The sequence below is a fragment of the Pantherophis guttatus genome, chromosome 4 (genome assembly GCF_059756535.1).
Source record: "Pantherophis guttatus breed Tessera chromosome 4, ASM5975653v1, whole genome shotgun sequence".
NCBI lineage: Eukaryota > Metazoa > Chordata > Lepidosauria > Squamata > Colubridae > Pantherophis > Pantherophis guttatus.
In genome coordinates this window covers 1,352,393-1,373,482 of record NC_142066.1, presented here as the reverse complement: position 1 = coordinate 1,373,482, position 21,090 = coordinate 1,352,393, and the positions used below count along the sequence as shown (strand labels likewise).

Below are 21,090 nucleotides of genomic sequence, written 5' to 3'. Positions count from 1 at the left end.
AATTCTGGGAGTTGAAGTCCTCACCTCTTAAAGTTCCCAAAGTTGAATTCTGGGAGTTGAAGTCCTCACCTCTTAAAGTTCCCAAGGTTGAATTCTGGGAGTTGAAGTCCTCGCCTCTTAAAGTTCCCAAGGTTGAATTCTGGGAGTTGAAGTCCTCACCTCTTAAAAGTTCCCAAGGTTGAATTCTGGGAGTTGAAGTCCTCACCTCTTAAAAGTTCCCAAAGTTGAATTCTGGGAGTTGAAGTCCTCACCTCTTAAAAGATTGAATTCTGGGAGTTGAAGCCCTCACCTCTTAAAGTTCCCAAGGTTGAATTCTGGGAGTTGAAGTCCTCACCTCTTAAAGTTCCCAAGGTTGAATTCTGGGAGTTGAAGTCCTCACCTCTTAAAGTTCCCAAGGTTGAATTCTGGGAGTTGAAGTCCTCACCTCTTAAAAGTTCCCAAAGTTGAATTCTGGGAGTTGAAGTCCTCACCTCTTAAAAGATTGAATTCTGTGAGTTGAAGCCCTCACCTCTTAAAGTTCCCAAGGTTGAATTCTGGGAGTTGAAGTCCTCACCTCTTAAAGTTCCCGAGGTTGAATTCTGGGAGTTGAAGTCCTCACCTCTTAAAAGTTCCCAAAGTTGAATTCTGGGAGTTGAAGTCCTCACCTCTTAAAGTTCCCAAGATTGAATTCTGGGAGTTGAAGTCCTCACCTCTTAAAAGATTGAATTCTGGGAGTTGAAGCCCTCACCTCTTAAAGTTCCCAAGGTTGAATTCTGGGAGTTGAAGTCCTCACCTCTTAAAGTTCCCAAGGTTGAATTCTGGGAGTTGAAGTCCTCACCTCTTAAAAGTTCCCAAGATTGAATTCTGGGAGTTGAAGTCCTCACCTCTTAAAGTTCCCAAGGTTGAGAAGAACTAGACTAGATGATCTTTGGGGACATTTCAATTCTACAGCTCCATGATTCGAGGATCCAGCATCACCCACTCACTCACCCTCCCCCGTTCCCCGATCTCTCCCCCTTCTAGAATATAGCCGCTTTGAGGCCAAGATCCACGATCTCCGGGAACAGCTGATGAATAGCAGTTTGGGTTCAGGAACCGCGTCGCTTCGGAGTAACCCCAAGAGGGGCTTCTACATCCGGTGAGCCCCCAGCCCTTAGGACCCCCCCCCATCTCTGAGTCCAGGGGTATAGGGTGGTAACAGTGTTATTTTTTCAAATAATAACCTGTGAGCTTTCCTGGTGGTGTTTCATCCTTTCATCCTGGTTAGTTTTTGAGGTTGGCCAAGATTGGTTGGAACCTGCTGAGATGAAGGGAGGGGAACGGCTAGAGAAAATATCCGGTCTACAGGTAGTCCTCGACTTATGACCACAATGTGGGGGGGAGGTCAGAATTTTTCATTGCTAAGCAATGAAAAGTGTCGATTTTACGATCCTTTTTTATCATGGGTTGTTCCGCAAGTCACTGCAGTTGTTCAGTGAAACATGCGGTCGTTAAATGAATCCGGCTGCCCCCCCCTTGACGTTGCTTGTCGGAAGGCCGCCAAAGGGGACCCCCACCCAGGAGGCTGCAACCATTGTGAATAGGTGCCATTTGCTAAGCACCCAAATTTTGATCACGTGACTAGGCGACGGTCGTAAGTGGGAGGACAGGTCGCAGGTCAACTTTTCGTGTGGTGCAGTTGTAACTTCCAATGGTCCCTGAAGAAATGGCTGCTTTCCTACCCCCCCAAACACTCAACTCTAGTAATAAGGGGGGTGGAAATGAATATATTCCCCCGTCTCCAGGAAGGTATTATATTTTCATGGGAGCTTTAAAAGATTCTGAACTTGGAATGTCAGAAATTAAGTTCCCTTCATTTCAACATCCTCAAACCCAGCGTCTTGCAGATATGTCGGCCTCCAGTTTCCTCTGGACTGGGCTGGCGGGGATTATGGGCCTAGAAGTCCAACACTTTCTGGGAGGCTGCTGTTTCCCCATCCCCAGTAATATTTTATTTTATGTTATGTTATTTTATTTTTATTTTATTTTACTATTATTTCATTTCATTTTTTAAAATGTTATTTTAAATTTATTTTAAGTTTAGTTTAGCTTAGTTATTTTTTATTTATTTTTTTTATTTTACTTTAGCTTAGTTTAGTTTACTTGTTATTTTAGTTCAGTTTAGTTTATTATTGTAGTTTATTGATTATTTTATTTATTTTATTTAAAATTTATCTTAATTTTATTTTATTGTTTTATTGATTATTTTATTCTTTTTATGGTGTTGTATTTCTTTTTTTTTTTTAATTTACAAATAACTCAAGCCAGTGAGCATATCTAACAGACCTCCCTCCTCCTTGTTCCTCCTTCACAACAACAACCCTGTGAGGTGGTTGGCCTGAGCGAGAGGGACCCAAACTGTTTTCATGCCTAAGGCGGGACTAGAACTCACCGTCTCCTGGTGATTGGCCCAAAGTCTCCTAGCTAGCTTTCGTATCTCAGGTGGGACTAGAACTCACCGTCTCCTGGTGATTGGCCCAAAGTCTCCTAGCTAGCTTTCGTATCTCAGGCGGGACTAGAACTCACCGTCTCCTGGTGATTGGCCCAAAGTCTCCTAGCTAGCTTTCGTATCTCAGGCGGGACTAGAACTCACCGTCTCCTGGTGATTGGCCCAAAGTCTCCTAGCTAGCTTTCGTATCTCAGGCGGGACTAGAACTCACCGTCTCCTGGTGATTGGCCCAAAGTCTCCTAGCTAGCTTTCGTATCTCAGGCGGGACTAGAACTCACCGTCTCCTGGTGATTGGCCCAAAGTCTCCTAGCTAGCTTTCGTATCTCAGGTGGGACTAGAACTCACCGTCTCCTGGTGATTGGCCCAAAGTCTCCTAGCTAGCTTTCGTATCTCAGGCGGGACTAGAATTCACCGTCTCCTGGTGATTGGCCCAAAGTCTCCTAGCTAGCTTTCGTATCTCAGGCGGGACTAGAACTCACCGTCTCCTGGTGATTGGCCCAAAGTCTCCTAGCTAGCTTTCGTATCTCAGGCGGGACTAGAACTCACCGTCTCCTGGTGATTGGCCCAAAGTCTCCTAGCTAGCTTTCGTATCTCAGGCGGGACTAGAACTCACCGTCTCCTGGTGATTGGCCCAAAGTCTCCTAGCTAGCTTTCGTATCTCAGGCGGGACTAGAACTCACCGTCTCCTGGTGATTGGCCCAAAGTCTCCTAGCTAGCTTTCGTATCTCAGGCGGGACTAGAACTCACCGTCTCCTGGTGATTGGCCCAAAGTCTCCTAGCTAGCTTTCGTATCTCAGGCGGGACTAGAACTCACCGTCTCCTGGTGATTGGCCCAAAGTCTCCTAGCTAGCTTTCGTATCTCAGGCGGGACTAGAACTCACCGTCTCCTGGTGATTGGTCCAAAGTCTCCTAGCTAGCTTTCGTATCTCAGGCGGGACTAGAACTCACCGTCTCCTGGTGATTGGCCCAAAGTCTCCTAGCTAGCTTTCGTATCTCAGGCGGGACTAGAACTCACCGTCTCCTGGTGATTGGCCCAAAGTCTCCTAGCTAGCTTTCGTATCTCAGGCGGGACTAGAACTCATTGTCTCCTGGTGATTGGCCCAAAGTCTCCTAGCTAGCTTTCGTATCTCAGGCGGGACTAGAACTCACCGTCTCCTGGTGATTGGCCCAAAGTCTCCTAGCTAGCTTTCGTATCTCAGGCGGGACTAGAACTCACCGTCTCCTGGTGATTGGCCCAAAGTCTCCTAGCTAGCTTTCGTATCTCAGGCGGGACTAGAACTCATCGTCTCCTGGTGATTGGCCCAAAGTCTCCTAGCTAGCTTTCGTATCTCAGGCGGGACTAGAACTCATCGTCTCCTGGTGATTGGCCCAAAGTCTCCTAGCTAGCTTTCGTATCTCAGGCGGGACTAGAACTCACCGTCTCCTGGTGATTGGCCCAAAGTCTCCTAGCTAGCTTTCGTATCTCAGGCGGGACTAGAACTCACCGTCTCCTGGTGATTGGCCCAAAGTCTCCTAGCTAGCTTTCGTATCTCAGGCGGGACTAGAACTCACCGTCTCCTGGTGATTGGCCCAAAGTCTCCTAGCTAGCTTTCGTATCTCAGGCGGGACTAGAACTCACCGTCTCCTGGTGATTGGCCCAAAGTCTCCTAGCTAGCTTTCGTATCTCAGGCGGGACTAGAACTCACCGTCTCCTGGTGATTGGCCCAAAGTCTCCTAGCTAGCTTTCGTATCTCAGGCGGGACTAGAACTCATTGTCTCCTGGTGATTGGCCCAAAGTCTCCTAGCTAGCTTTCGTATCTCAGGCGGGACTAGAACTCACCGTCTCCTGGTGATTGGCCCAAAGTCTCCTAGCTAGCTTTCGTATCTCAGGCGGGACTAGAACTCACCGTCTCCTGATGATTGGCCCAAAGTCTCCTAGCTAGCTTTCGTATCTCAGGCGGGACTAGAACTCACCGTCTCCTGGTGATTGGCCCAAAGTCTCCTAGCTAGCTTTCGTATCTCAGGCGGGACTAGAACTCACCGTCTCCTGGTGATTGGCCCAAAGTCTCCTAGCTAGCTTTCGTATCTCAGGCGGGACTAGAACTCACCGTCTCCTGGTGATTGGCCCAAAGTCTCCTAGCTAGCTTTCGTATCTCAGGCGGGACTAGAACTCACCGTCTCCTGGTGATTGGCCCAAAGTCTCCTAGCTAGCTTTCGTATCTCAGGCGGGACTAGAACTCACCGTCTCCTGGTGATTGGCCCAAAGTCTCCTAGCTAGCTTTCGTATCTCAGGCGGGACTAGAACTCACCGTCTCCTGGTGATTGGCCCAAAGTCTCCTAGCTAGCTTTCGTATCTCAGGCGGGACTAGAACTCACCGTCTCCTGGTGATTGGCCCAAAGTCTCCTAGCTAGCTTTCGTATCTCAGGCGGGACTAGAACTCACCGTCTCCTGGTGATTGGCCCAAAGTCTCCTAGCTAGCTTTCGTATCTCAGGCGGGACTAGAACTCACCGTCTCCTGGTGATTGGCCCAAAGTCTCCTAGCTAGCTTTCGTATCTCAGGCGGGACTAGAACTCACCGTCTCCTGGTGATTGGCCCAAAGTCTCCTAGCTAGCTTTCGTATCTCAGGCGGGACTAGAATTCATCGTCTCCTGGTGATTGGCCCAAAGTCTCCTAGCTAGCTTTCGTATCTCAGGCGGGACTAGAACTCACCGTCTCCTGGTGATTGGCCCAAAGTCTCCTAGCTAGCTTTCGTATCTCAGGCGGGACTAGAACTCACCATCTCCTGATGATTGGCCCAAAGTCTCCTAGCTAGCTTTCGTATCTCAGGCGGGACTAGAACTCACCGTCTCCTGGTGATTGGCCCAAAGTCTCCTAGCTAGCTTTCGTATCTCAGGTGGGACTAGAACTCACCGTCTCCTGGTGATTGGCCCAAAGTCTCCTAGCTAGCTTTCGTATCTCAGGTGGGACTAGAACTCACCGTCTCCTGGTGATTGGCCCAAAGTCTCCTAGCTAGCTTTCGTATCTCAGGTGGGACTAGAACTCACCGTCTCCTGGTGATTGGCCCAAAGTCTCCTAGCTAGCTTTCGTATCTCAGGCGGGACTAGAACTCACCGTCTCCTGGTGATTGGTCCAAAGACACCCAGCCGGCTTTCACGTCTCAGTCGGAACTAGAACTCACCATCTCCTGGTGATTGGCCCAAAGACACCAGGTAGCTTTCACACTTAAGGTGAGACTATAATTTTCCATTTCCTGATGTGTGGCCCAAGGTAACCCACCTGTCTTTCATGCCTAACAAAGAACTAGAACTCACCACCTCCTGGTGTCTAGCCTGGTGTCTTCACCACTAGACCAAACTGGCTTTCAAAAACAGAAATGGTAATTTAAAAAAAAAACATTGTAAACGTATTTATTAAATTGATATGCCAGCCATCTCACCCTTGGAACGACTCCAAAGGAAGGAGAAACTTCAAGGCAGACCTTAACTCAGTCCGTGATACTTTGGCCTTCCCGTCTGTGCGCCCACCCACCCCCAATAAACACCCCCCCCTCCCCTTATCAAACAGGGCTCTCTTCGACTACGACAAGACCAAGGATTGTGGCTTCTTGAGCCAAGCTCTGAGTTTCCATTTTGGCGACGTCCTTCACGTCATCGACGCTTCCGACGAGGAATGGTGGCAGGCGCGGCGCGTCCATCCGGATGGCGACAGTGACGAGCTCGGCTTCATTCCCAGCAAGAGGCGGTAAGGGAGAGGGAGGGTCTTTGGGGAGGGGGAGGGGGAGGGGGGTTCTCTCCTGTGACTTTCAAAAGTGGGGTTCAGGAGACGCAGAGACACAGACGCTGCGCAGCCACGCGTTAAAATGGGTTTGGCTCAGTGGTAGCGGAAGTGGCGGGAGGCTCCGCCCACCCGCCCAGATGTCATCTCGGACGCTTTGCACATGCTCAGAAGCGCCGCATGCTCGCACTCCAATTGCAACTAACTCTTCGTCTTGCAAAAAAAATTAAAAAAAAACAGCGCTTTTACAATTTCCTTTTGTTCCTTTCTAAATCTTGAATGGGATGCTTGCCAACATCTCCCCCCCTTTTGTTCTGCCCCAGCTAGGGACCCCAAAGAACACAGCACACGCAAAGTCTGTACACAACTTAAATTTACTAAAATAACTCAGTCTTGTCCAAACGAAGGCTGTTAATTAACTTTCTTAACAGCCTACAAGAAACCAAAGATAAAGTAATCACAATCTTACTAAGGTTGGCAGAAAGCCCAGAAGCAATTTGCAGAGAATCCAGACGTGAAGGAGAATGAACTTGTTCCCTACAAATTGCTTCAGTTGGCGTTCCTCCTTAAATAGGCTAAGGGAGTGGCCAATTAGCCCCAAGCCTTACTCTCAAGGAGATCTCCTCCTGAGGAGCCACTCCTGCCTTTTCGCAGCTCTGTGCGCCCGTGCATCGAGAAGAGGCTCCTCCTCTTCGTCCTCTTCACTTAAAGGAGCTTCTGAAGGCCCTGGCTGAATCCCCGCCTCTGGCACCACATCTTCTCCAGCCTCCTCATTGTCTGACTCGAGCGCTATCTGCACAGGCTGCTTGCGCAGCCCCACACCAGCCTCCTCGCTGTCTGAATCAGCTACAATCCGCACAGGCCGCTGATGGGCCACAACATTTTTTTGGGGGTGGGAATCAATGCCGTAAATTATTCATTGTCATTAGTTAGCGATTTGGATATCTGGCCTGAAAAGGGTTCTTCCTTCTCTCGAAAAAAAAGCCAGAGGTGGAAGTCCCCCACCTCCTCCTCCCTCCCATTTCACTAAGGCTGTTCCTTCCTTCCCTTCTTCCCCCACTAGCTGATTTGTTGGGCCCTAACTGTCCCAGGTGTCAAAAAACCTAGGACGAAACCTCTGTCTGTGTATGGGCTGCGGCAAAGCGCCTGGGAGGGAGTGGCCGTGGCCATTGTGCCGGGGCAAAAGACTGGTGGAGGGCCAGCCAAGAAGACAAGTTTGTGGCTAATAACCCAGAGGCGAAAACCTCAAGGCAAAACAGGCAAGGCGAAGGGACCGAGCCGAAAAGTCCTAGACCCTTGTCCCCAGTCTCGGAACATCTTTGTGGTCTCGCCTGGTTGCGTGAACGCCACCGAATTCTTGCACAAGGGTGGTGCAAATCCCCTGCAAGATTTTGGCGGTTCGCGGTCTCTATAAATCGATCCGCAAAATCGTGTCGATAGATTTTGTAAGATCAGTTCGAAATATTGTAAGATGCTCAGTTCTTAGCGGTGAGATTCGGGGGTCTCGTGCTATTTGGGCCGGTTTTTAATGGTGGGGGGGCGTCTTTGGGCTGTTGGAGAAGATATCTGGGCTCTGGCAATTGTTGGGGGGACTGAGAAGGAAGGCCTTGGGGTCCCCAGCTGACACTCCTTTTCTCTCTGCAGGGTCGAGCGACGGGAGTGGACGCGGTTAAAAGCAAAGGTGAGCCCATCCCTGGCCTTGAAAAGGACGGGGTTCAGGACCCCAACATAATTGGGGGGCATTTGTCAAGAGTTGTAGACTGAGAGAGAATTTGGAATTACGGACAAACAACCAATCTGGAATCTGATTACAGGTAGTCCTTGAGTTATGACTGTTCGTCCAGTGACCGTTCGGAGTTACGTTATGAAGTCACATGATTGTGATCTGGGCTGTTGGCAGCTGGCTCGCATTTACGACCGGTTGCAGGGCCCTATAATTACGTGATTGACATTGGCGAGTTTTCCTGCAGGCTTCCCCAGAAAATCACTGGGGAAGACAGTAGGAAACGTTGCAAGTCATTAAAGTTAGTTTTCCCCACCCGACCCACTATGCTTGCTCTGCCTCTGCTTTTTGCACACCCTAACACACCCTCCCCGGGCCTCATCATGCCTCCCTTGCACACTCACGCACCCTCCCTGAGCCTTGCTGCACCTCTCCACTACCCATGCACCCTTCCACAGCTTCACCATGTCCTTACACCCTCACATACCCTCCCTCAGCCTTACTATGCCTCCTTCACACCCTTGCACGCCATGCATATCCTTTTCACACCTTCCCTGCCACTAACACACTCCTGTGCAGCAGTCACTTACCTCCCTGCTGCCTGCTTGCAAACACCTGGGACTTCCAACTTCCTGGTAGTGGAGCCAGCAAGAAGCTAAAAGAGGTTCTTGTCTAATGACCACTAACAACTCATGTGGGACTCCAAGGATTTGCTGTTGCTAAGCGATGTGGGAATCCTGGTCCCAATTGTCGCCATAACTCAAGGACTCCCTATAACACCGGTTTGTTGGCTTGCTGACTGGGGAATTCTGGGAGTTGAAGTCCACCAGTCTTCAAGGTGATGAGGTCAGGGAACCCAGCTCCGAGCCAGTTGCCCTCGTTTTTGTTCTCTGCCATCAAACTTCCTGCTAGGCTTCTCCTGGGAACCTGTGTGTGCATGTGTGTGCGCCTCTGTGTGTGTGTGTGTGTGTGTGTGTGTGTGTGTGTGTGTGTGTGTGTGTGGTGTGTGTGTGTAGAGGGATCTGCTCTGAATTGGCCCAAAAGATAATCTTCTGCAGCTTGGAAAAAACTTTCTCCGACATTTCTGTGCAGTGTGGCAGTTTAGTGTCCATGGAGCAAGCCCATCCGAGCAGGATCGTACAGATCTTTGCGTCCCTCCTGGACAGAGTGGTGGGCTTTGTGGACATCTGGAGGACATCTCAGGGTGGGACCAACGGACACCTTTTGTCCTGGGGAAGAAGCTTCCCCTCCAGAATCCCCCTCCAGCGTCCACAAACGCAGTCCCCCACCCCCAACTCCGTCACAGAAACTGAGGCGTCTTCATGCGTCCGTTCCTCTCTCTTTCTCTCTGCTCCTCCTCTCTTTCTCTTCCTTATTTTCTCTTCCTTCCTTCCTCCTCCAGGATCGGGGCCCTGGATCTGGCTCTCAAGGTGGGTGTTGCTCCCTTCCTTCCTCCTCCTTTGTCCACTCTGGGAGACCCCCTGTTCCATCCGTCTACCTCCCCTGCTTGCAGTCAGTTTCTCTCCACTGTCCCTGTTTCTCCTCCTCTCCTTCTCTTCCTCCTCCTGCTCTTCCTCCTCCTGCTCTTCCTCTGCCTTCTCTTCCTTTTCCTCCTCCTCTTCCTCACCTTCCTCCTGCTCCTCTCTTCCTCCTCTTCTTCCTCCTCCTCCTCCTGATCTTCTTTTCTTCCTCCTCCTCTTCCTCCCCCTCCTCCTGCTCCTCTCTTCCTTCTCCTCCTCTTCCTTCCGTCCTCCTGCTTCTCTCTTCCTCCTCCTCTTCCTCCCCTCCTCCTGATCCTCTTTTCTTCCTCCTCCTCTTCCTCCCCCTCCTCCTCCTCCTCTTCCTCCCCTCCTCCTGCTCCTCCCACTCATCCTCCTCCTCTTCCTCTTCCTCTTCCTCTTCCCTCCCCTCCTCCTCTCTTCCTCCCCCTCCTCCTGCTCCTCTCTTCCTCCTCCTCTTCTTCCTCCTCTTCCTCCTCCTCTTCCTTCCCTCCTCCTGCTCCTCTTCCTCCTCTTCCTCCTCCTCTTCCTCCTGCTCCTCCTGCTCCTCTCTTCTTCCTCCTCCTCTTCCTCCCCCTCCTGCTCCTCCCACTCCTCCTCTTTCTCCTCTTCCTCCTCCTCCTCCTCTTCTCTTCGTCCTCCTCCTCCTCCTGCTCCTCTCTTCCTCCTCCTCTTCCTCCTCCTCCTCTTCTCTTCCTCTTCCTCCTCCTCCTCCTCCTCTGCTCCTCTTCCTCCTGGCACAGGGAGAATCCTGCCAGGAAGATAATTTGACCAAGTTCCCTACATTTCCTCTGCAGGTCGAGAAGACGCCGTGTTGAGCTACGAAACTGTTGTGCAAATGGAAGGTGAGGGGGAAAAACACCCTTTTCCGGTTTCCTTCCCTGCTGGTGTTGCGTGTCCCGTCTTCCCGTGTGAGTTCAGTGGACAGAAAAGTCGTGTGAAACACACCCACCCACCCACCCAAAATGAAGTGAAAAGAGAAAAAAACATAAGTAAATCAGGGAAGACAAACCGAAAGGGTATCGGATGTAGAGATGGGAAGCAAAGCCTTCCCTGAAACCGGCTGGGAGTGATGGAAGGTGTAGTACAACAGTTCTGAAAGGCAGCTGATTGGTGCAGGGTGCATGGCAGGGAATCCTTGGTTGGTTCCTTGGCCAAACTCTCCATCAGACCCTCCCCAAATCCCCCCCCTTCCAGAAATTTCCTTTATCTTTCATTTCTTTCTGCCCCCACTTCCCTCAACCCCAGTTCCGATTTCTCCTTTGATATTACACAAGTTGAAAAGTTCCAAAACAGCCCGAGAGAAGCCATGAAGCCAATTGGGAATATCTGGAGAAATGTCCTGGATCTCTCCCAGTTGGGAGTGTCTGCATGCTTGAACAGGGGGTTGGACTAGATGACCTCCAAGGTCCCTTCGAACTCTATTGTTCTAGTATTCTGCTAACTCGTTCCCTCCCAACGCAGACATGCAGACAATACCTCTTTTGAACACTCGGCGTTATCTGCAAATGACACTTGCCACCTTGAATTTTTGCATACACACAATTGTGTGTATGCAAAATACACGACATAGTTCCTTGTTTCCTGAGTCTTACTGTGCCCACTTTTAAATATAGGTAGTCCTCGATTTACAACCCCAATTGAATTGAGCCTAAAATTTAGGTGAATGATCCAGATATTTGTTAAATGTTAGATGAGTTGTGCCCCATTTTCCAACCTTTCTCGGCACAGTCGTTAAGTGAGTAACACGGTTGTTAAGCGAACCTGACTTCCCCACTGGTTTTGCTTGTCGGAAGGTCGCCAAAAGCGACCTCAGGATGCTGCAACCGTCATAAATATGAGTCAGTTGCCAAGCACCCGAATTTTCATGACATGACTCTGGGGATGCTGCAACGGTCGTGAGTGTAGAAAAACAGTCGCAAGCCACTTTTTTCAGTGCCGTTGTAACTTTAAACGGTCACTAAACGAACTGTTGTAAGTCGAGGACTATTCAGACAACAAGGATTCTGGGGAGTGTGGGGGAGGCAGTGATCTCTCCTCTTGTGGGAAACTTAACATGCACACAATTGTAGATGTACCCTATCTACATTTGTATGACATTCGTACATTTGTACGAAATTTGTATGACATTTGTACATTTGTATGAAATGTGTACATTTGTATGAAATTTGTATGACATTTGTACATTTGTATGACATTTGTACAACATTCATACATTTGCATAACATTTGTACAACATTCGTTCCCTATCTACATTTGCACGACTTTGTATGACATTTGTACATTTTCACGACATTTTCACAACATTCATACCCGATCTACATTTGCACACCATCTGTCTCAGTAGTTTGAAGTTTCGAGGTCCCTGCTTGGATTTTTGCATCCCCCCCCCTTTCCAATCATGATGCCCCTGCCCCTGCCCCTCTTTTTAACTTTTCTGCCTTTCGTTCTAGTTCATTATGCACGTCCGATCATTATTTTGGGACCCACCAAGGACCGAGTCAACGATGACCTCCTCTCTGAATTTCCAGACAAATTTGGATCTTGCGTCCCACGTGAGTCCACCACAGAGGGGTCCCCCCCCACTTTTGAGGGATGTGGGGTTTGGATCACTGGATCTGGGGAAATGGATTTGGTGGGAGGGGGGTTGCGCAGGGCGTAATCATGCCGAAAGGGTTCCTCCAACCTACGCTGGAAGGGAGTGACATAAAATCTCCCTGGCAGACACCACGCGGCCGAAACGGGAGTACGAAGTGGACGGCCGAGATTACCACTTTGTGGCTTCGCGGGAGAAGATGGAGAAGGACATTCAAAGCCACAAATTCATCGAGGCCGGACAGTACAACAGTCACCTTTACGGGACAAGTGTCCAATCTGTACGGGAGGTGGCTGAGCAGGTACGTGGCGGGATGCAGAGGCGAGTGAGCAGAATTGTCCACAGGAAGTGTGAGAGGGAGGGAGGGAGAAAGAGAGAATGGGAGAGGGAGAGAAAGAGAGATGGAGAGAGAAGGAGGGAGGGAGAGAATGAGAGAATGAGAGAGGGAGAGGGAGAGTCGGGGAGAAAGACGAGAGAAGAGAGAGACAAGGAGATAGAAAGAGAAACAGAAGTGGAGAGAGGGGACAGAGAGAGGGAGGGAGGGAGACAAAGAGACAGGGAGAAAGAGAGATGGGGAGAGAAAGAGAAGGAGATAGAAAAAGAAACAGAAATGTGGAGAGAGAGGGACAGAAAGAGGGAGGGCGGGAGAGAGAGAGAGGGAGAGGGAGAGAAAGAGAGATGGGGAGAGAGAAGAAGATAGAAAGAGAAAAAGAAGTAGAGAAGTAGAGAGAGGGGGGAACAGAGAGAGGGAGGGGGAGAGAGAATGAGAGAGAAAGAGAGGGAAGGAGGGAGAAAAAGAGAATGAGAGAGTGAGAAAGAGAAAGAGAGAAAAATAGGTGGAGAAAGAGAGACATAGAGGGAGGGAGAGAGAAAGAGAATGAGAGAGAAAGAGAGAAGGAGATAGAAAGAGAGAGAAAAAGAGGGGAGAGAGAGGGGGGACAGAGAGAGGGAGGGAGAGAGAGAAGGATATAGAAAAAGAGAGGGGGAGAGAGGAGGGGGAGAGAGAGAAAGAGGGAGAGAGAGAGAGAAGATAGAAAATGATGGGGGACAGAGAAAGGGAGGGAGAGAGAGATTCCGAAATTAAGGGAGGATTTTTAGGGTTCCCCCCACCAATCGTAATCCATCATCGGGGGCTCTCTTCCCACCTCCTAGGGTGGGAAGGGGTTGCCTGCTATTCAGGCAACAAACACCCATGCTTTGTAGATGCAACAAGAGGCATCTTCATATAGACCAACACAAACACATATGTACTCTCTGTGGGTATGTGGGTGTTCCTGAGCCCATCGTTCTCTTCCCTACCCCACCCCCCTTCCAGGGCAAGCACTGCATTTTGGACGTTTCCGCCAACGCCGTCCGGAGGCTGCAAGCCGCTCAGCTTCACCCCATCGCCATTTTCATCCGACCCCGCTCCCTCGAGAATGTTTTGTGAGTAGGGGTCCTGGGGGGGTGGGGGTACATGTGTACTGGTCAGGATTTTGGGGGGGGGCAAGAGGAAGCTGCAGCCAAGCAAGGGGGCTAGCGGGAGAGCCTTGTCCATCTTCCCCAATTTTGGGGTCTGATGGGAGAGAGACGCGGAGGCAAGGAAATCCAAACGACAGGGGATCGCGCTGTGGAACTCCCCGCCACAAGACCAGGGAAGCCAGCAGTTCACCCTGGTTCCACCCTTGGCTAGAAGGAGTTTTGGTAGATGGAGCCTCCATGTTGAGGGGCAGTCAGAGACACGCAAGTTAGGTCTCCATTTCCTTAAGAAACTTCAGTCCTTTCTCCGTTAAGAGAACAGTCCAGAGGGCCCTTGAATAACCATCAGCTCCGGGACAGAAATTCGTTTTAACTGGCAGTCCTCCTTGCTCAAATTCCACCCTTTCTCCAACTGAGAATGGGATGGACTACCTCTCCCATCACTCCCAACCAGCTCAAATAAACTCTATATGGAGTTTCCATATTCAGGAGTAGTCTATCTCTCTGGGCAGTTTCCCTTCGGCGCTGAGCAGCCGCAAAACATTAGACCAGAGAGCAGGAGGAGGAAGAGGGAGCCCCAGTGGAGTTCTCTGCCCATGTGCAGAGAGCCAAGGGTTGAAACAAACGAGGGAGCAAGGCAGCCCATGGGGCTTTGTGAGATTGTTCATATGCCGAACGTCTGTTTGTGACCCCCAGAGAAATTAACAAGCGGATAACGGAGGAGCAGGCGCGGAAGGCTTTCGACAGAGCTACGAAACTCGAGCAGGAGTTTACAGAATGCTTTTCAGGTAGGTTCGAATCCATAGCTTCACCATTATTATTATTTATTTGTTTTTAAATCTATCATCTCAAGTTTCTAGTCCACATGCACGTACCTAATAATCCACAAACGTTATCTAGCGACGATCGAAGTGCATTTGTGCGGGTGGGCGCCTTGGGCATTCTCGCTGGCATGGACTTGAGAGTAACATTTCCTTCTCCACAGACGCATGGGTTATGTAGTACGCATGTAGTCCTGGACAATAAGTGGGATTGGTGAGATTTAAATGAGATAGAGGGATACAGGTTAGTCCTCGAGTTACGACTTAGTAACCGTTGCTCTGAAACGAGGTGGAATAAATAAATAAATACAGGTTAGTCGTCAACATATGACCACAATTGAGCCCAAAATTTCCGTTGCTAAGTGAGACACCCGTGAAGTGAGTTTTGTCCCATTTTACGACCTTTCTTCCCACTGTTGGTAAGTGAATCCCTGCAGTTGTTAAGTTAGCCACATGGTCGTTAAGCGAATCTGGCTTCCCCGTTGACTTTGCTCGTCAGGAGGTCGCAAAAGGGAGTTGTGTTACCCCGGGACAACCATCATAAATACGAGTCAGTTGCCAAGCCTTTGAATTTTGATCATGTGACCATGGGGATTCTACAGCGGTCGTAAGTGTGAAAAATGGTCATAACTCACTTTTTTCAGTGCTGTTGTAATGGTCACTAAATGAAGTGTTGTAAGTCAAGGACTATCCATATTGCTGTTTGTAGCATCCGGTAATCATAAACCACGATTTACAATGTTTTTGCCAAAAAAAATTGACGTTTGCTTCTGGTTTTCAGCAAAAACACAGCTCAGCAAACAGTGGGTTCACTTAACGATGCTGGCATTCGCTTAATGACTGCAGATGCACTGAACAACCACCGCAAAAAAGGTTGTAAATATCGGGTTGGTTGTGTGGATGGCCTGCTTTAGCAGTATCACAACATACGACCGTAATGGGCGGGCTCCATTACAGTCGTAAATTAAGGACTGCCTGTGCTGCATTTTGCCCTTTAGTTGACAATCACTGCAGTTGTTAAGTGAATCATGCAGTTGTTAAACAAATCCGGCTCCCCCCATTGACTCAAAAATATCCCCGGGATATTGCAATCGTTGTAAATACATTCCAGTTACCAAGTGCCCCAATTTTGATCAAGTGAGTGTGGGATGCTGCAACCGTCATACATGCGAGGACCGGTCATAAGTCACGTTGTTCAATTATACTTCAACTTCGAATGTTTGCTAAATGAGAGGTTGTTAATTGAGGATTAAGTGTGTTTCTGGCTGCACTTTTGAACACATTTCTGTTCTGCTCCTCTGTTAGAATTAGGGGGTTGCCCTGAGGGTCAGTCTTTCTCAATGTTGACCACTGGAAGATGGATGGACTTCAATTCCCAGAATTCCCCGGCCCAGCACGGAATCCTGGGAGCTGAAGTCCTCCCACCTTCTGGTGAACAAAGTTGAGAAACACCGCCCTAGGATATCCATGATCCCCCAAAATATCTCAATCAAGGACATTGGCGGTCCCCTCACCACCAAAATACTTCCTGGCAACCACTGCTGGGTGCAGTGACACTGTTGGGGAAGCAGCACTCTGTACATGATCAGATGCACTCTGTGGGAAGGAGAAGAAGGGAACTGAAGAACTGGCAATGGGCAGATCAGCTTTGGAGGGGTTTGCACAAATCTCGGCCGATTGTAAGCCGTCCAGGCTTCGCCTTCTTCCCTTCCCCAACCGAGACACCCCCATCTTCCGAGCTGAGCCAAGCCAAGCCCCCTACTCACCTTCCGAGCTGAACTGAGCCGAGCTGAGACCCCCCTCCCACCTTCCATTCTGACCCTGAAGGCAGCCATGCACAATCTCACAAACACAAGCCAGTAAGCAACAAAACCAATTCGCAAAGGCAGAGAGAGGAAGTCCAGAGACAAGGTGCAAGATCCACGCGGTAGGACATAAGGCAAGACACAGGCAGAAACATGAGTCAAGGGTGGGTTTTTCCAAAGCCGTGGGGTGGGAGAGAGTGCATGCCAATGCAAACCATTATTCCCGGCAAAGTCGATCTTCCCTGGTGTCTCCTTAAGTCAACCCAAGCCAGGTGTTCCTTGTGAGAAGTAGCGGGATGACCTTTTCCCGAGCAACCTTGCAGACGTCCTGTGAGCTTGCCTCCGCTCTAGTCACTGTGCCCTCGGATCGAATGGGGAGGCAGCTGTTCCTTATTGGAGGGTATAGGCTGCCTATCAGCACCCCTGTCTGTCTGCAGCCAATCACCACCCTCATATCAGTCAGGGCAGGCAGCTCTCCGTCCGGTCCACCACCTTCCTCAATGCCTAAGGGGCCTGGGACAGCATCGTCCTCAGCCCATGGCCTCTCCAAACATGCCGAGGGAGATGTGGTGGCATTCTCGTTGGATGATCTCGGTTCCAACTCCTCCTCCTTTTTCCGGATCCGGATCCGATGGGGCCGTGACGCCTTCGGAAAGTCCCCCTCTTGCTCATCTCACGATGCTCTGCCTCTCTTCTCTCCCCTCCAGCCATCGTAGAAGGAGAGAGCTTCGAAGAGGTTTACCACAAGATCAAGAGAATCGTCGAGGAACTCTCTGGTCCTTATATCTGGATTCCGGCTCGTGAAAGACTTTAGAGCGATGAACTAAATTTCTCCGGGAAGGGATCCTGAATTCCACCAACCGACCAACCAACCGTCAACTCTGCAAGCGCATCGCCGGAGCTGCCTCTGGAGCAGAGGAGCGCCCCTGCCTCTTGCCCCCCCCTTGAACTTAGCCGTTGGTCACTCTTTTGGGGTGGGGTGGTGGGCAAACGCCTCGAGATACGCCCTTACTTTTGAGTTTCTTCTTCTCTTCTTTAAGACTCGGACGGGGAGGGGGGGAAACGATGGCGTGCTTTTTTTTCTTCTTGTCCGACTCGCGTGGCGATGCCCCCCCCTCCCCGTTTTTCTTTCCACAGTGCAACTGAGGGGCTTCTGACCTCCTCCCCCCTGGACCCCAACAGCGCTAGCATTTGCATGCGGTCATTTGGGGGGGGGAGAAAAAAAGGGGGGGCTGGTCCTTAGATTCTGATCTCTTTTATTCGGCAAGCAGGAAGCGGGTCAGGAATCGGGAAGGAAGGAGAGAAAGGAAAGAAAGAAAGAAGGAAGGAAGGGAGGAAAGGAAGGAAGGAAGGATTTTTTTCATTTTATTTTTTTTTCTACAAGCAGAAGACCCTTTCGATCTGTTTATGTCTTCTGGACGTGGCCGAGGCAGAGTTCCCAGGGTGATACAAAGTGGATGGAGAATTTGGCAAGATTTTGGATTCTCGTGGTTTTCATCTTCTTTAGAGGAAAGAGACAATTTGGGAGAAAAAGATGAGAGAGAAAAAAACCCTCTGCAAAGGGTTCAAATCACCCTTCAACATTTTGCTTTTTAAAATATCTTTTTTTAACCCCACCCTCCACCCCCCCCCCATCCCTGGAAAGGAAGAAAAATTAGCTTTCCTTCTTTCCCTTCGCGATTTTGAGTGAAAAGAATGATTGTTCGTTAAAATAACGTTTTTTTCTCAACCTCAGCAACTTTAAGATGGGTGGACTTCAATTCCCAGAATCCCCCAGCCAGCCAGCCATGCCTGTTTTTATTCTCCTATCTCCTAGAGCAGAGAGATTGCAGAGGAAGGGATTATAAGAGAGTAAGCAGGCCACAATGGGCATACAAAGCAAAAGGAACGCATTACTGCCAGGGAATTCTGGGAGTTGAAGTCCACTCGTTTTAAAGTTGCCGAGGTTGAGAAACGCTGAATCAAATCGAGAACTGGAGAATTGTGCTTGTACAGAATAGCCAAATGACTTAGGAATTTTATTCATATATATGCGAAATAATGGTCACATATATATAAAAATGCTTTTTTTTTTTCCAGTTGCATTTTTCCTTTTTTTTTTTTTTTTTGACTCTTCTTATTTTTGATTTCCTCTTGAGTGCATGAGGAGTCATTTGCAGCTTCAAGAGAGGACAAAAAAAAAAGGTGTGGTGGAATTTTACTATATTTTAGGCAATCTATATTTTTCTTTCCACAGAAGGGAAAGGGAAGAGGTGAGGAGAAAGAGAGAAAAAGTAAGATAAACAACAACAACAACAATTATTATTATTATTTTTTTTCTATGTCCTGTGATTCTTTTTTGCGGTCATATCAAGTCTTTTGGTGCGGCTGTGCGTGATGTTACGAAAAAAACAAACCACAAATATATAAAGGAGAAACCGTTTTTAACAGGGGGGAAAAAATCTACTTCGGAAAATTGTCATTTCCAAGAGGAATGGATTATTCTTAATTTTTTTTTTGTACATAAAAGCAAAAAAAAACAAAGAGAAACTGGGAGGGAGAAGAAGGTGGGTTAGAGAAATTATGCGCCCCCCTCACCCCACCCTTACTGCTTTGGAAGTCCCCTGCAAGACCCAAAATTCAAGACCCAAAATTCACAAGTCCGGAGTTTGCGGCGAGTTTGGGCAGAAATCGTGAATTACAGATTTTTTTAAAAAAAAACAACGGGGAGAGTTTTCAGAGGGAGAAATCCCCGGCTTAATCATTGGTACGTTCTGCGGTATCTATTCTGCCCCAGCTGTTTTGATGCTGAAAACGAATCAAGTTACTAGTCCTCAGCGTTGCAGGAATCAGGAAAAAAAATAAATATTGGAGGCAGGAGATCCATCAAATTTTTCAACATTGCCTTCCGATGAAGAGAGGCTTCTGGGGAGGGTGGTGGTTTTTTTTTGGAGCATTCAACCCCCCTCCCCTGCTGACCAACCTCTTGCCCCTCCCCCCCGGTGGAAGACCACCTCCTCATTTTTTATTTCAAATGTTGGTTTCTTTTACGCGCTTCCAGGTGGCCGTTCATGGGGGGAGAGAAAGAGAGAGAGAGAGGCAGGGGGGAAGAGAATTTTTTTTCTGAGCACAACAAAGAGGCAGCTTGGGGTGGTCTAGATAGCTCTGGGTGCCCCCCCCCACTGGCCGATTCCAGGCTGAGAAGGCAGCTGGCTGGGAGAAGGGGGGAGGATGGAATATATAGATATATATGTATAGAGAGAGAAAGATTTATTTATTACCCCGGTTTCCAAAGATGGCCCCCTGTCCTGCAAACTTGGCTTGCTTCCAGCCCCAGAGGCTGGGCCTGATTTTGGGGGGGGGGCGAGCGGGGGACTCAACCTTTCCCTCATGTCCCCCTCCCCTTATGCCCAGCACTCACTCCAGAGATGGCAGCCATCCTGCTGACTGACACTTGTCAAGGGCTTTCAACCCAGGGACGGGATCCCTGTGCCCCCCTCCTCTACGCCGCCACCCCACCCCCACCCCACGCACCCCCACCCTCAACGATGGGGGTTGGGGGCAGAAGAAGTCGGTCAGGCAGAAAAGGGTCCTTCGTTCCCCTTTGCAAAAATGCCAAACAAAAAAATTAAAAAAAAATATTAAAAGAACTAGCTGGGGTGATTTCTTGGGGGCGGGGGGCACCGAGGATCGGCAGGGGTGGGGGCTGGGCTGGGCTGGGCTGGGGGGTGGGAGATATAAGAGAGTATTTTGCATAGAAATATTATCGCCTTCGGCAATGAATAATTAAAAATTAATGAAAACCCACCAGCGTGTCTTGCAGCGTGATTTATCTTTGGGTGGGGGGGGGGCGGGGGGGATTGAACAGCTGGGATTTCTCCCCCTCCCAGCCCCCTGGTTGGGCTTTTTATTTTTATTTTATTTTTTTAAAGTCGTTTTTGGAAATATGCAGACAAAGACACCAAGCGATCTACCAGCTTGAATGACCTTAAACCTAGTCTAAATAAGCCGGGGGTTGGACTAGAAGACCTCCAAGGTCCCTTCAAAACTCTGCTATTCTATTCTATTCTATTTTTTAAATAAATGTAATATATTGATATTAATCTGGAGGGGTTTTACAACCTGTTTTTGCATGCTGCCTAATCGAATGAATATATATGTTCGGCCATCTGCTTATAACAGTCTTTTTTTATTTATTTATTTATATGTCGTCCTTCTCCGGAGACTCAGGGCGGCTTACAATGCGCTAAGCAATAGCCTTCATACTTTTGTATATTTATACAAAGTCAGCTTATTGCCCCCACAAACTGGATCCTCAATTTACCTACCTTAGAAAGGATGGAAGGCTGAGTCAACCTTGAGCCTGGTGAGATTCGAACTCGCAGTAATTGCAGGCAGCTGGATGTTAAATGCTGCCTTAGGAGGCATTAGCCTCCTATGCCTCTCAGGCTCCTCAGGCGCCACTCAGTCTTCATTTGGGATGAGAAGTTTGAAAGACTCAGATCAACAAATATTTTTTGGACTTGGGAAAACGAGTCTGAAGTGTTCAAAAGAATGCAAAATTTAATTTAAAATCCCCTTTCCTCCCCGCCCCCCCCTTATGTTGTGTGTCATAAGACACACAACATTGTCTATAGCACAGGGGTCTCCAAATGTGGCCACTTTAAGACTGGTGGACTTCAAGTCCCAGAATTCCTCAGTCACTTTAAGATTGATGGACTTCAGCTCCTAGAATTCATCAATCACTTTAGCACTGGTGGACTTCAACTCCCAGAATTCCTCAGTTACTTTAAGACTTATGGACTACAACTCCCAGAATTCCTCTGTCACTTTAGCACTGGTGGACTTCAACTCCCAGAATTCCTCTGTCACTTTAGCACTGGTGGACTACAACTCCCAGAATTCCTCAGTTACTTTAAGACTTATGGACTACAACTCCCAGAATTCCTCTGTCACTTTAGCACTGGTGGACTTCAACTCCCAGAAT

General features: G+C 48.9%; 1 protein-coding gene across 7 annotated transcripts in view; it reads left to right on the top strand.

The window, feature by feature from the left end:
* Positions 1-19,910, top strand: part of DLG4 (discs large MAGUK scaffold protein 4) — a 110,171-nt gene extending 90,261 nt beyond the window's left edge. For all 7 annotated transcript variants that reach the window (XM_060684725.2, XM_060684724.2, XM_060684722.2 and 4 more), the window contains 10 exons: positions 1,003-1,117; positions 6,013-6,189; positions 7,867-7,903; positions 9,348-9,375; positions 10,242-10,289; positions 11,898-11,999; positions 12,169-12,341; positions 13,356-13,465; positions 14,195-14,286; positions 16,832-19,910. In XM_060684725.2, the coding sequence (XP_060540708.1) occupies positions 1,003-1,117; positions 6,013-6,189; positions 7,867-7,903; positions 9,348-9,375; positions 10,242-10,289; positions 11,898-11,999; positions 12,169-12,341; positions 13,356-13,465; positions 14,195-14,286; positions 16,832-16,938 (989 nt within the window). In that variant the 3' untranslated portion in view covers positions 16,939-19,910. The remainder of the gene's footprint in view (positions 1-1,002; positions 1,118-6,012; positions 6,190-7,866; positions 7,904-9,347; positions 9,376-10,241; positions 10,290-11,897; positions 12,000-12,168; positions 12,342-13,355; positions 13,466-14,194; positions 14,287-16,831) is intronic.
* Positions 19,911-21,090: the final 1,180 nt, after the last annotated feature.